The sequence below is a fragment of the Podarcis melisellensis genome, assembly GCF_964234715.1.
Source record: "Podarcis melisellensis genome assembly, chromosome: 14".
NCBI lineage: Eukaryota > Metazoa > Chordata > Lepidosauria > Squamata > Lacertidae > Podarcis > Podarcis melisellensis.
The window spans coordinates 4434398-4448737 of record NC_138546.1 but is presented as its reverse complement, the minus strand read 5'-3'; the positions used below and the strand labels follow the sequence as shown (position 1 = coordinate 4448737).

The following is a 14340-nucleotide window of genomic DNA, read 5'->3' as shown; positions in this document are numbered from 1 at the left end:
TATTCCCAGAGGAGAAGAGGGCGACTGATGGCTACTAGGCATGTGGCAGTTTCAGATTTATCTCTGTAACCTGGAGAATTTCATCCAGAGATCACCAGGTGCCGTTGTGCAAGCTCAGATCATCTTTAATGAAGGTTAAAAAACAGGTTAAAAAGGTTAAAAACAGAAAGGAAAACTGTGTTTGGTTTTTTGAATGAGGCAGAATCAAATTTACCCCTTGGGCTACATTTTCAAGACCAAAAAGGAAAGAGAAACCAAACGGAGATGCATAAATAAAGGCAGCGCAACAGGAAAACAGCTATTTTTAATTCTTTAAAAATGAAACATTATCAGGTCATTGTTGTGGAGCTGGTTGGCTGCACTGGGAGATGTTTTGGCAAAACCGCACCCCAGGAAGAGTCCAACAGATACCCCCACTTTTTGGCCGCCCCAAATGAGAGGGGTGCTCACCACACTGGTCCACACTGGAGAGGCAAAATGGCTTCTAATCAGGACTTCCAAGACATTTTGCTCTCTGCCTAAATCAGAGCTGGGGAACATCTGGCCCTCCAGATGTTGGACTACAGCCTCTATCGGCCCCAGCCAGCATGGTCAACAGCCAGAGATGTTGGGAGTTTTGTCCGGCAACACCTGGATGGCCACAGGTTCCCCATCCCTGACCTTAATCAATGGCTGAAGTGGAGCAGTAACAGCATCCCTTAAGCCAAAGTGACCTTTGTCCTTCTTTGTGGAAGATGCCTGGTAAGAAGTACCAGGGACTGGTCCTCGCCAGGAGGCAGACTCAAGCATGTGCCTTCTCTGTCGGGTTCTTCACTATCAAGGTCCTTCTGTCCTCTCGGGAGCCCTGAGACACCAGCTTGTCCCTCTTCATATCATGGCTTCCATATGCAAAATCTTCAGGGCTTCCGAGATCTGGGAGCTGGTGTCCATCTGCCCATACATCCCCACCAGGAACGCCCTCTGAAGCAAAATGGCGGCATGCTCTGCGAAGAAGAAGGAGAGAGATGGGTGCAAGCAGAGGAGACGAAGGAAGAACAGCAGATTCATTCAGGAGGTGGGTGGGTTTGCCACAGGAAACGCAGGCTGGCCCAAGACCCTTCCTCATGCCCACCCCCCCAAAAAAAACTCCCAGAAGCAGAGCCCTGTGTTAGGAAGAGAGGACTTACACTAGTGGCCAAAATTGTGGAAATCTTTTGGGAAAAGTGTATTTCTGAGGTTTGATGGCTCATAACACCACCTTCTTTTGGAGTAATACCATGAAATTATATATCAATGGAAAGATAATTGAATGAAGAATGTAATGCAACAAAGTTTGTTCAATTATCTGTATTCTATCAAAAGTTATAGCCAAATAAGCAGGAAAAGGAAACATAGGTTGATACACAGCAATGTTTCTGAATACCAATTGCTGGAAACCACAGGAAGAGAGAGGGCTCTTGGGCTGGGGTCCTGCTTGCAGCAGCCCAGAATGCCGAAAGACTCCTTACAGGGTCCTCACCGCGGGATCACATTCACCCGGTGCTATACCAATTGCACTGGCTCCCAATGGAGTACAGGATCAGGTTTAAGGTGCTGGTTTTAACCTTTAAAGCCCTATACAGCCTAGGACCCTCGTACCTACGGGACCGCCTCTCCTGGTATGTCCCACGGAGGACCTTACAATCTTCAAATAAAAACATCTTGGAGATCCTGGGCCACAGGGAGCTTAGGCTGGCCTCAACCAGAGCCAGGGCTTTCTCGGCCGTGGCCCCGATCCGGTGGAACCCTCTGTCACAAGAGACTAGGGCCCTGCGGGACTTGACATCTTTCTGTAGGGCCTGCAAGATGGAGCTGTTCCACCAGGCCTTTGGCCAAGGCACAGCCTGACCCCCTTTCTCCTTCTGTAATCCTCAGAACTCTAGCCCAATGGTTGCCATTAATTTGATTCTGAATTGATTTTAGAATGTGTTTTGTGGCTTGCCGTTGTTTTACATTATATTTAGTTTATAGTTTAGATTATAGTTTAGAAATTATTTATTGTAACTGTTGAGTGGATTTCTGTTTAACTTTTGTGTTATTATTATTATTATTTAATACTATTCTAATGATGGTTGAATGTTACTTTTTTGATGTAGGTTGCCTATTTTAAAGTTATGTTTTATTATCACATTTTTGTATTGCATCAGATTGTTATAAGATGTACATTTTTTGTTTCTTTAGCTTGTTAACCGCCTTGAGTATTGGAAGATAGAGAGACGGTATACAAATTAAAAATTAAAAAAAATATTAATTGATTGCTTGTAATTTTATGTAAACTGTGCTATTTTTACTGTTGTTAGCTGCTCTGAGCCCAGCTTTGGCTGGGGAGGGTGGGATATAAATAAAATTATTATTATTATTATTATTATTATTATTATTATTATTATTATTATTATAGCTTCCCCTCTCCTACTGCACAACTCAATCTGCAATGTCAGAGACTGATGATCAGCATCGCCTTGGCCTAACGGGAATGCCTGCCAATATTTGCCCAGGATCAGAGAAAAAGGTTGCCTACTGACATTTGACCAAAGCGTACACACGGCCCCATCGTGCCAACCATCGGGTCGGAGAAATGTTTGTCAGAAGAGGACACAAACTCGGAGAAGCCCAAGCCGAACCCACAGAATCTGAAGGAAAAGCCAACAAGCAGCTCCTCTGGGGCTTCCACACTAAATGCCACCTGTGTTTTCAGAGCAAAGAAAAGTAGCTGGAAAAGTTGGGTTTCGAAGGAGGGTGGAAGGCTGGGAGCTGAAACTGAGAACAGAGGCAGAAGGCTAAAAGGGGGCAAAGCTATTCTGGTGCTGGGCTGGGGCTGGTGGGGTTTAGCAGCAGGACCTATCTTGGAAATAACGGAAAAGAACTATCCCAGTATGTTTCCGAGCACAATTCAAAGTGTTAGTGCCCTAAACGGCCTCGGCCCAGTATACCTGAAGAAGAAGAGTTTGGATTTGATATTCTGCTTTATTACAACCCGAAGGAGTCTCAAAGTGGTCAACATTCTCCTTTCCCTTCCTCCCCTACAACAAACACTCTGTGAGGTGAGTGGGGCTGAGAGACTTCAGAGAAGTGTGACTAGCCCAAGGTCACCCAGCAGCTGCAATGTGGAGGAGCAGGGAATCAAACCTGGTTCACCAGATTACGAGTCCACCGCTCTTAACCACTACACCACACTGCCTCCACCCCCATCATCCAGCCCGGACACTGAGGTCCAGCTCCGAGGGCCTTTTGGTGGTTTCCTCACTGCAAGAAGTGAGGTTTCAGGGAACCAGAAAGAGGGCCTTCTCGGTAGTGGCGCCCGCCCTGCAGAATGCTCTCCCATCAGATGTCAAGGAGATAAACAAATATCTGACTTTTAGAAGACATCTGAAGGCAGACCTGTTTAGGGAGGTTTTTAATGTCTGATGTTTTATTGCACTTTTAATTCTGTTGGGAAATCCAGCCAGATGGGCAGGGTATAAGTACAGTGGTACCTCGGGTTAAGTACTTAATTCGTTCCGGAGGTCACTTCTTAACCTGAAACTGTTCTTAACCTGAGGTACCACTTTAGCTAATGGGGCCTGCTGCTGCCATTGCACGATTTCTGTTCTCATCCTGAAGCAAAGTTCTTAACCCAAGGTGCTATTTCTGGGTTAGCGGAGTCTGTAACCTGAAGCATCTGTAACCTGAAGTGACTGTAACCTGAAGTGTCTGTAACTCAAGGTACCACTGTAATACATTATTATTATTATTATTATTATTATTATTATTATTATTATTATCATCATCCATGTTGGCAACCATTGGTCTCGAGAGTCAACAGAGTGTGCCTCGTTAGTAGCACCTAAATGACCTGGGCAGTGTGTATAGACCTGGGCTGCCCAGACAACAAGCCCACCCCCACCCCCTCATCCTCCAAGGAGCACGAAGAAACTAGCTGTGGTTCTCCTCCCATTTGATCCTTACAACAAACCTGTGAGGTAGGTTAGGCTAAGACCCAGTGACTGGCCTAAGGCCGCCCAGGAAGTGTGATGGCTGAGTTGGGATTCGAACTCGCGCCTCCCCAGTCCAAGACTCTAACCGCTGCTCCACACTGCCTCTCTCCTCGAAGGTCAAGGGCTCTTCATCCCCTCCCTAGCTGTGCTTCTGTTATATCGGAGGAGCCAGCCTTACACAAATGCAAACCTCTCCCCTCTTCCCCTTGGCATTTTCTGAGTGTTCACAGTCTCTCGCTCGCTTACACTGAGCTCTGCAATTCTTACAACCACCTTGCAAAGCACGGTGGCCGTTTTGAAGCGTCAGGAGAAGCAACTGCCTGCTCTTACCTTGGCAAAGGAGGGTGTACTCGGGCAGGTTTCTCAGAGCTGTCTGAACAACCTCAAAGTCACGGCTGCCAAGGCAGTACATGAACGTGGGGAGGAAGTCGGCCGCAATGCTGGAAAAGTGGGAAGGAGAGAGAGGATTTCGGTGAGTCGAGAATATCAGGAAAGCCAAAGTCCCATTTAGTTCAGTGTTCTGTTTCCACAGAAGCCAGGAATATGGAAAGCCCCTAAGTGGGATGTAAGGGCAATAGCACTCTCCCATTGTTGTTCCCTCGCATTTGGTATTTGGAGGTAGACTGCTGTTGTGCAGGGAGGTTCTGCGCACCCATCGTGAAGAACAGCCTACTCCTTCCACCACAAATGTGTTGAATCCCCTGTTAGCGGCTGTCGCAACAGCATGTAAAATTGAGCTTTATCTGTATTTAAAAGCATGCCTGAACCGCTTAATATTTTTAACAATATCTAAGCGGCATGCAAAGATGCAACATGAAAACAGGAGGGGAGAGTGCTCTTGTCTTCAGGATGCTGGACTAGATGGGCCACGGGCCTGATCCTGCCAGACCTCTTCTTGTGTTCTTACATTACCATTGTTCGGCTTTGCAGCTGGCCTGTACCCAAACCCATCACCACCTCCTGTTTCTTGCAGATTTACAACCAAGTCATGCGGTTCCTGAGACCTACAGCTGCCCATTCGTTGTTGGACAGAGTTTCCCTGGTACTGATTTTGTTTCTAACTGGGTGATCTCCGTCATCTGTCTCAGAAACGGTCTGGAATTCGTTCCTCCTCCCTGGGGCTTTCAAGGGGGTGCCCTCTCCAAGCAAAGCGGCTTGAGTCAAACTTCCTGTGTGGGTTCCTAGGCCCCATCAGCCCTCCACGCAGGATCTGCCCATCCACACCTGGGGTTGTTCTGTATCGAGCGCAGCGCGAGGGAGAAGGCGAGATTCCGGCAGGTTTCCTCAGGAGAGCTCATCAGTCTTTGCAGGTGAGTCTGAGCGGTGGAAGAGAGAAAGGACGTTGGAGCGCAATGCAAGTAACAATCGTTACAGAACCCCTACTAAGAGCCAAGTACTGGAAGGGTGACCATATACCAACTAGAGAAGAATGGCTACAGAAGCTGAGCGGATTGAAGCCTTAAGGAGCAAGTCAAATAAAATCATCCAGAAGGAATGGGAATGCCTAAATATCTACCTATTGAGTCAAGGTTCAAGATTTGGTTGTGTTTAGAATAAACCCGTAAGTAGGAAAATGTCTCCTTATACCAAGATGAGGAATATACTCAAATGCAGAGAAATTGCTTTAGTTAGAAGAAATGAACCACTGTGAGGTCAATGGAAGAGAAAATACCAAAAGTATAATAAAAACAGATTCACCCCAGAAGGGTCAGCATCTCGGTAGAGAAATGACATTCTAAGTTGTCTGTTATAGTTACCTTGTATTATATTTATGTTCTTACTTTTTGCGTTTGCTCCGTTTTCTTTTTTTGTATTTTTTCCCTTTTTTCTGTTTCTTTACTTTTCTTTTATGTATTCAATTGAAATGTTTTTATACCTTGTTTCATTTGTATTTATATAACAATTCAATAATTTTTTTAAAAATAAAAATAGTTACAGAACCCCTTCGGTGGGAGAAAGCAACTTCCAGGGTGGGCTTTTCTGTAGGAGAGAGATGGGCATTCTGGCCCAGTGCTCTCTTCCCCTCCTGCAACCCCAAAGAAGTCAAAGAACTTGGCTGCAGAAGTGCTCCCTTTTGGCAAATCTCTGGAGTGTCTACAGTGGCTGGCAGAGGCCATGGGGAAAACTGGCACTGCCATGTTGGGTTGAAATAATGACAGACAGGTAGCGAGTGTCATCTGGGAGGCATCTCCTGAGCAAGTCTCAAGGAGCCTCTTTTATTGAATATTACAGCATTGCCACGTATGTGCTTATTGCTGATTGGTTAACACAAGTACAAAGCAAAGGTTGCATATCAACAATAGATTAAAGGCTGGGAAAGGGAACACAGAATTGGACAGGTGTGAAAACCTCCTTATTAAACTTTTACTAGTGATTGATATAGCATTCATCCGTAGATGTGGTCAACTATGCATTTAAGAACAGGTCAGGTACGAACTCAATGTGAACTGAACATTCTAGGAATGTTTCAGCTTAGAACGGTTTGCGCAGCATCATATGCAGAAGCGAAGCTTAGAAGCAAGATTTTCCCATCAGGCCACAGTCATGTGTAGAATCATAGCATTCCATCACTGCCAGGGCCGGCTTGCACCCAAAAACAGAGCAGGAAGAGGTGGAGCCCACTGTTAGCCCTAGGGCATGCTGGGATGAAAGGGAGCCAGGGTACCCCAAGGGATACCCTGAAACTCATACCCAGGTCAACCTGCCCACACCTTGAGATCAACATTGGAGCCTCCCTGCCCCTGCCATTTGCCTGCCACTTAGGTTACAGATTGCTTGCGGAGCACTGACTTCCCATTTTTGCAAATGTTTCCTAACCGCATGCATGGAATTCCTATTCACCGCAGGCGATTAGGCAGCTTAGGAGTTTGGCCAAAGTCAGGGGTCAGCAAACGTTTTCAGCAGGGGGCCGGTCCACTGTCCCTCAGACCTTGTGGGGGGCCCAGACTATATTTTGGAAAAAGGAAAAGAAATGAACCAATTCCTACGCCCCACAAATAACTCAGAGATGCGTTTTAAATAAAAGGAAACATTCTACTCATGTAAAAACATGCTGATTCCCGTACCGTCTGCAGGCTGGATTTAGAAGGTGAATGGGCCGGATGCGGCCCCCGGGCTTTAGTTTGCCTACTCATGGCCAAAGTGGTTGGCGACGCAAGCTCTGTCAACTCTTTTTCCGAAAGGGTGGGGAAATGAACATCCCACCGAAGGGGACCAGGGCAGAGCAAGAGACACACAAAGCAGACAACTGGACGAAGATGGGCAACTTACAGAAAAGAAGGCAAGGATTTCTGGTCTTCGCCTGGACATCTCGTCGATATCGGTCAGCACCTCCAGGATATCTGGGAAGCAGGACGAAACAAAGAGACTGGGGTGAGCAATCTGGTGTCCCTACCCCTAAGAAGAGGGGGAGGAAGGAGTTGACAGCCTCTCAAGGGAACACAATCTGCTTTATAACAGCTCTTCATAATCAAACTTATCCCTTATACACAAAGTCGATCGCTGCGGTCTGCGGGACAGTCTCTTCTGCAAGTTCCAAAGATCTCAGAAACTTTCTCTGCAGTAAGTCGGAGCAGGGCTTTTAGTGTGGTGGCCCCTGTTCTGTGGAACAGCATCGCTATCAATATACCACAGGCGCCCCCTATCTGCACTTTCTGGAACAGCCAGAGACATTTTAGTTCCAACAGGCTTGCTCAGCTGGATAAATGGGGCTCTACTGCGAGTGTCCGCTCGTTAGTTGTGTTTTAAATATGTTTCCTGTTTTTTGTGTGGTTAACTGTTTCTAATTATTTTATGGGCAAATTGACTTGAGATGGCAATTCAAAGGTAAAGGTAAAGGGACCCCTGACCATTAGGTCCAGTCGTGGCCGACTCTGGGGTTGCGGTGCTCATCTCACTTTACAGGCCGAGGGAGCCGGCATACAGCTTCCGGGTCATGTGGCCAGCATGACTAAGCTGCTTCTGGTGAACCGGAGCAGCCCACAGAAGCGCTGTTTACCTTCCCGCTGGAGCGGTACCTATTATTGCTTGTAAGCCGCTCTGAGCCCGGCCTTGCCTGGGGAGGGCGGGGTATAAATAAAAAATTATTATTATTATTATTATTAATCTACTTGCACTTTGACGTGTTTTCGAACTGCTAGGCTGACAGGGACCAAACGGGAGCTCACCCCGTCGTGGGAATTCGAACCGCCGACCTTCTGATCGGCAAGTCCTAAGCTCTGTGGTTTAACCCACAGCACCACCCGCGTCCCTGATTTGCATGTTAAGCATGGCTAAATGAGCTACGTACGTAACTTTAAAAAGCTCTTATTTTTCTCTCTTTCCTTTTGTGTTTCCTTTCTTGGTCTTTCCACAAGCTCTAGGCTCTGTGGTTTAACCCACAGTTTAGGAGGCAATTAATAAATTAATTGAAATAAATCATCATCATCATCATCACATATCTCTTCCAAGCACTCCAGGCACACCGTTTTGTTGTAATTCTTGCAACAATTTCCCAAGTCAGTTCAGTATCATTATCCCTTCCTACCCCCATAATACAGATGGGGAGACCGATGCCGAGAAAAATGAAACAGTGGCTTGTTTAAGGCCACCCATGGAGTTCACAGCAGAGGCAAGGATTTAGCCAGTAGTTTCCTGGTTCATAGGCTATTACACCAAGAGTTGGGATGTAAACCTAGTAGCATTAGACCGATTCACAGTTCACCTGTGGCTTCTGGAGGGAACTGCTTCCCCACTGAGGGGACCCCCATAGCAAGGAGCGCCACGTGAATATCCTAAGGGAGCCTGAGTGCCCTGCTCTGCCTCTCTGCACCTGGGCTGGTACAGGGCCTGGCAGGTTTCATAAAGGACTGCTGTTGCTCGACAGAGAGAGCTCCTTTTTAAAATTGTTTTTATTTCTTATCTACGTCATTTTAAATTCTTGTTGATATTAACGTTGTATTATTAGTTTTAGATTTTATGAGTTTACGACAATAGAAAAAGTATCATGAGAACGAATGGAAGTTTTATTTGATGGATATGAATTTGTATAAATTTTTGGTTCTTTTTCTTCTTTTTCAAAGTTTTTCTTACTTTTATGTCTTGTTGTTTCCTTTTTTTGCATTTAACTCCTCTATACTTACCTTCATTGTACGTTTGTATTTTAAACCGACAAAGATTTACCATGGGGAAAAAAGGGAAATTGTTTTCCATTTGGTTGTGTACCTTTTGATGTGTTTTATTTATTGTTTATGACTTTTGTTATGTTGGCAATTATGGAAATCTTGTCACGTTGTAAGCCGCCTTGGGCATTGTTTTAACTATGAAAAGGCAGCATACAAATGAAATGATGATGATGATGATGATGAATGTCCCCTGCCATTCAACACTGCCCCCTGCTTCTGCAACTTTTGGGTACCAGTACTGTGCAAGCGTTGGAACAGATTTTTCAAAATGTGTTACCATTTTCAGAAGCACGTTCACCATGAAACCCTGGGCAGAGCTGCTGCCCAGTCAATTCAAACCATATGGGCCTTGACTTACCCTCCACAGCCTGACCTCTGGAGAGTCGCTTCATGTACGGGGCCATTTCGGCTGGAGTGAGAGGAGTGAAGAGAGACACACTGACAAGGGGCAAGGAACTTGCGCCGGGGACTTCATCTGAAGATGCACGGAAGAGAGAGGGAGAGGGTTTTGTTAGTGCTCTGTTAGGTGCACAGATCTCAGAGTCCAGAAGTAGTAGTAGTAGTAGTAGTAGTAGTAATAATAATAATAATAATAATAATTTATTCATACCCCACCCATCTGGCTGGGTTGTCCCAGCCTCTCTGGGAGGCTTCCAACAGACATAAAAATAATAATAAAACATCAAACACTAATAGTAACAACCAGATCCTAAATAAAAAGTCACCCTAACTTTAAAATAAGCAACTTATATCAAATAAAGCAATACATGTATTCCATTAGAATCCAACAGTAAACAGAAAAATTAAACACCAGCAAATAATAATTTAGCAGTTTACACTTATCAGTTACAATAATTACTAATCTATAATCAATAAAACAACTGCAAATCACAGTGCACAAAATACCAGAAAATGTACAAAACCATGTAAAAGGATCAAACTGAGAAACAAGGACACACAGCTTATAAAATTATTTTTAAAAACTACCCCCTGAACTCCTGGGACCTGCCTATTGTTTACATCTGGATTGTTTTTATGATTGCATGTTTTGTAATGATGTTTTAAACATTGTAAAGGTAAAGGTAAAGGGACCCCTGACCATTAGGTCCAGTTGTGGCCGACTCTGGGGTTGCGGCTCTCATCTCGCTTTACTGGCTGAGGGAGCCGGCGTACAGCTTCTGGGTCGTATGGCCAGCATGACTAAGCCGCTTCTGGTGAACTAGAGCAGTGCACGGAAACGCCCACCGGAGCGGTACCTCTTTATCTGCTTGCACTTTGAGGTGCTTTCAAACTGCTAGGTTGGCAGGAGGAGGGACTGAGCAACAGGATCTCACCCGGTCTCAGGGATTCGAACAGCCAACCTTCTGATTGGCAAGTCCTAGGCTCAGTCGTTTAACCCACAGCGCCACCCGCGTCCCTTTAAATGTTGTAAGCTACCTCAAATCCCAGCTTGGGAGAGGGGCGAGATATAAATACATTATTAAGTTTAAACAAACAAACGTGAGAGGTGAAACTCAGAATGGAATACCCAAGACTCACCGTCCTTTTCCTCGTCAGCCCCTCGGTCCGTGGCGCCGTTCTTGCTGGGCAGGCTCAGGCCGGCCAGGAGAGACTTCAGCATCGCCAGGTCGCTGTTGTCTGACGAGAGGTCGCTGTGGGGAAGGGGAGGAACGGCTGTGGGTGTGTTCACATCGCTTCTGGGCTACCCCATCTCCCTCCTCTGAGCTCCCAACCACCGCACATCCTGGACAAACCCAGAGCAAGAGACTTACTGAAGGGGGTCCGAATGCTTCTGCAGGAAGGCGACAGCTGCCTGGGCGTTGGAAGTTATGTACTTGTGGATGAACTGTACGAACTTGGAGATGAAGGCGGCCAAATGGCGTGAAGACTTCCGGTAGCTCTGAAGCAAAGCAAAGGCGAGTGGGGATGAGATTTTTTTCCCCTTTTCTTTTTTTATTGACTTAAGAAAATTATACAGACAACAAAACGAAGAAGCCTAAATGAACATTGCCTTCTACCGATAAGAAATAATAATAACTATTACAATAATGAAAATACTAAAAATACATTTACTTCCCCCTTTGAACTTCTATTCTGGTTACAATATATTACTATTCTATAAGGATCTATTATATCCTTTGCTGTCCCATATATTATTTTATTTCCCAAATTCAACCTAACCCTCCCCTCCTCCTCACTGCTTCCCTTCACCTGTGTGAGATCTTCCTATCATAATATTTTTCCTAGCTGCTTCAACAAAATAGAATAACATGAAAACTGTTAAATTATAATGACTTCTTTTGTCCTTACACACTTAACAATTGCCTATTAAGAGTTCTGCTTTAACACCATATTTCTTCATGTATGCATTCCCATTCTGTATAGAATTTTTGACTGGAGCAGCCCCTGAGTGATGCTGTCATTTTTGCCATCTCGGCAAACTCACAAATCTTAACTTGCCATTCTGTCATTTGTGGTACTTTTCCTGTTTTCCAATATTTTGCTATAAGTATGGGGACGAGATTTGGGAAGCAGCCTGGAGGCTCGTCCTTCTCCCGTAACCCCAAGTGTTCTAAGGGCTGGTTCACACAGGCTGAGTCGATGGGAAGCAGAACCTCAACTGCTGCTATCAAGCCAGGGAGCCCAGGGCCACCGCGAGGCTGCCTCCCAGGAAGAACATTAAGACAATGGGGAGACTAGCCTAGCCCCACCCTGGCCATTCCAACTTCTGGTTGCCCCAGGGAGTCTGGCCTCAACCACTTGCTGAAGGAATGAGAGCCACCCATTGCCATTCAAGCAACACCACCAGCAAAGGAACGTCACATTGGCCTTAGCTGGATATAAATGCTCTCCAAGATCTCACTGTGAAGAACTCGGCGAACGAGCTTGTTTTCTCCTGCTCCAGTTACAAGAAAGGAGAGTCCAACTAAACATCAGCAAGAAGAGTTTGGATTTGATATCCCGCTTTATCACTACCCGAAGGAGTCTCAAAGCGGCTAACATTCTCCTTTCCCTTCCTCCCCCACAACAAACACTCTGTGAGGTGAGTGGGGCTGAGAGACTTCAGAGAAGTGTGACTGGCCCAAGGTCACCCAGCAGCTGCATGTGGAGGAGCGGGGAAGCGAACCCAGTTCACCAGATTACGAATCTACTGCTCTTAGCCACTACACCACACTGGCAAGAAACATTCCACAGTGCAACAGGATCTCCCTCCCTGGAGGTTTGATTGTTATTTTTTTAAAATCATTTTTATTTGATTTTACAAATGTAAATTAGATATAATACCAAATACATATCCATCAAACAGGCATAGGCAAACTCGGCCCTCCAGGTGTTTTGGGACTACAACTCCCATCATCCCTAGCTAACAGGTTTCCCTAGCCACTCTGGGCGGCTTTCAACAGAATATCAAAAATCCAATAAAACTTCAAACATTGAAAACTTCCCTAAATAGAGCTGCCTTCAGATGTCTTCTAAAAGTCAGATAGTTGTTTATTTCCTTGACATCTGATGGGAGGGCATTCCACAGGGCAGGCGCCACTACCAAGAAGGCCATCATTATTATTATTATTATTATTATTATTATTATTATTATTATCATCATCATTATTATTACAGTGGACGCTCGGGTTGTGAACGTGATCTGTGCAGGATGCACGTTTGCAACCCGCAGCATTCACAACCCATGTCTGCGCACATGCGGGTTGTAATTTGGCGCTTCTGCGCATGTGCAAAGCGTGATTTAGTACTTCTGCGCACGCATGACTCCCAAAACTCGGAAGTAACCCGTTCCGGTACTTCCAGGTTTCAGCAGTCCTCAAACCGAAAAAACGCAACCTGAAGCAGACGCAACATGAGGTGTGCCTTTATTAGCAAGGGCCTGGGTGGAATCTCAAGGGCCAGGTAGAAAGGCCTGGGGGGGCCACATCTCACCACTGGGCCCGAGGTTCCCCAAACCCCTGAAACCAAGAAATTACAGCAGAAAGCAAAGCTGACCTTGCAAGCCTAGAGCCTGCTCATCCCAGGAGCTGTGTTCACAGTGATGGGTGCATTCCCCCCCCCAAGGCCACAAGATTGCAGGGCACCCAGCTTTTTGACAACCCCCCTCCTGCCCCCGCCAGAGTATGGCCCCCTCTCTGCCCCAAAAGCCTCTCCTACCAGAAGCAAGCGGATGAAGGAGAGGAGGCAGTCCCACAGCGCCTCCTGGTGTTCGCTCTGGAAGACCTGCGGCTGCAGGAGCTCCAGGATGCCCAAGACGTGGAGGAAGAAGGTGAGGTGGTTCTGCTGGCGGAACTCCTGGAAGTTGAGGTGGACCCGTCCGTGCAGCAAGGCCGCGATCATCGGCAGGTGCCTGGGGACAGAGGGAGGAGAGCGGACGCCTTAGGACGTATATGCAGCAGGCAGCAAGAACTTACTCTTTGATCCCTCTTCCTGAAGGAGTTTTGGATTTGGACTTCCCATCCTTTAGCCTGTCTCAAGAGACAATGGAGTACAGTGGTACTTCGGGTTACATATGCTTCAGGTTACATACATCTCAGGTTGCAGACTCCGCTAACCCAGAAATAATGCTTCAGGGTAAGAACTTTGCTTCAGGAAGAGAACGGAAATCATGTGGCGGTGGTGCAGTGGCAGCAGGAAGCCCCATTAGTTAAAGTGGTGCTTCAGGTTAAGAACAGTTTCAGGTTAAGAACGGACCTCCAGAATGAATTAAGTACTTAACCCGAGGTACCACTGTACACCTTCGCAGGCTAAGTCAAACTGCTGCGTTTGCAGCACCAAAGTTGAAGTGAAGAACATGAGGCAGGAGTTGATAATGGAGGTGAGCTGCAAGCAAGCTGCCGGCCAGCTCTGTGGAGCCTCCTTTTATTGACACAAAACGCAAACCCAGGCAGGTACATTTTGTGCTGTGATCTTTACACATCTTCCAGTCCCGAGATCGTGGGGTGGTACAAAGCTACTTTGACACCTGTTTCTACGGCGTCGTTTTCCCCTTGCACAATGTATGACGAAGGAGACATAGGTCTCAGAGACAAAGGTCACAAACAGGACACCGCAGACGACTGAGACTGCAAAAGGTTAGACAGAGGGCAAGATGTTCAGACAGCTGTGGCCTTATCTGTGAGGGGGAGTGTGCTCCGCACCCTAAGGTCACGCGTGCAGGCAGCTGAGGATGCCCGTGGGCGGGG

At 46.3% G+C, this 14340-nt stretch overlaps 1 protein-coding gene across 2 annotated transcripts in view; it reads right to left on the bottom strand.

Moving 5' to 3' along the window:
* Nucleotides 1–285: 285 nt before the first annotated feature.
* Nucleotides 286–14340, bottom strand: part of INTS1 (integrator complex subunit 1) — a 71610-nt gene continuing 57555 nt past the window's right edge. Inside the window, exons 40-48 of one of the 2 annotated variants that reach the window (XR_014163029.1) lie at nucleotides 13313–13505; nucleotides 10927–11054; nucleotides 10694–10806; nucleotides 9513–9629; nucleotides 7263–7333; nucleotides 5217–5308; nucleotides 4323–4432; nucleotides 631–983; nucleotides 286–569 (exon numbers count right to left, since the gene is read on the bottom strand). Coding sequence is in view for 1 of the 2 variants with exons in the window: in XM_081889044.1 (XP_081745170.1) it covers nucleotides 868–983; nucleotides 4323–4432; nucleotides 5217–5308; nucleotides 7263–7333; nucleotides 9513–9629; nucleotides 10694–10806; nucleotides 10927–11054; nucleotides 13313–13505 (940 nt within the window). In the remaining variant the exon portion in view is untranslated. Of the gene's footprint in view, nucleotides 984–4322; nucleotides 4433–5216; nucleotides 5309–7262; nucleotides 7334–9512; nucleotides 9630–10693; nucleotides 10807–10926; nucleotides 11055–13312; nucleotides 13506–14340 lie in introns of both variants that reach the window. The other variant, XM_081889044.1, reaches the window with a different exon arrangement.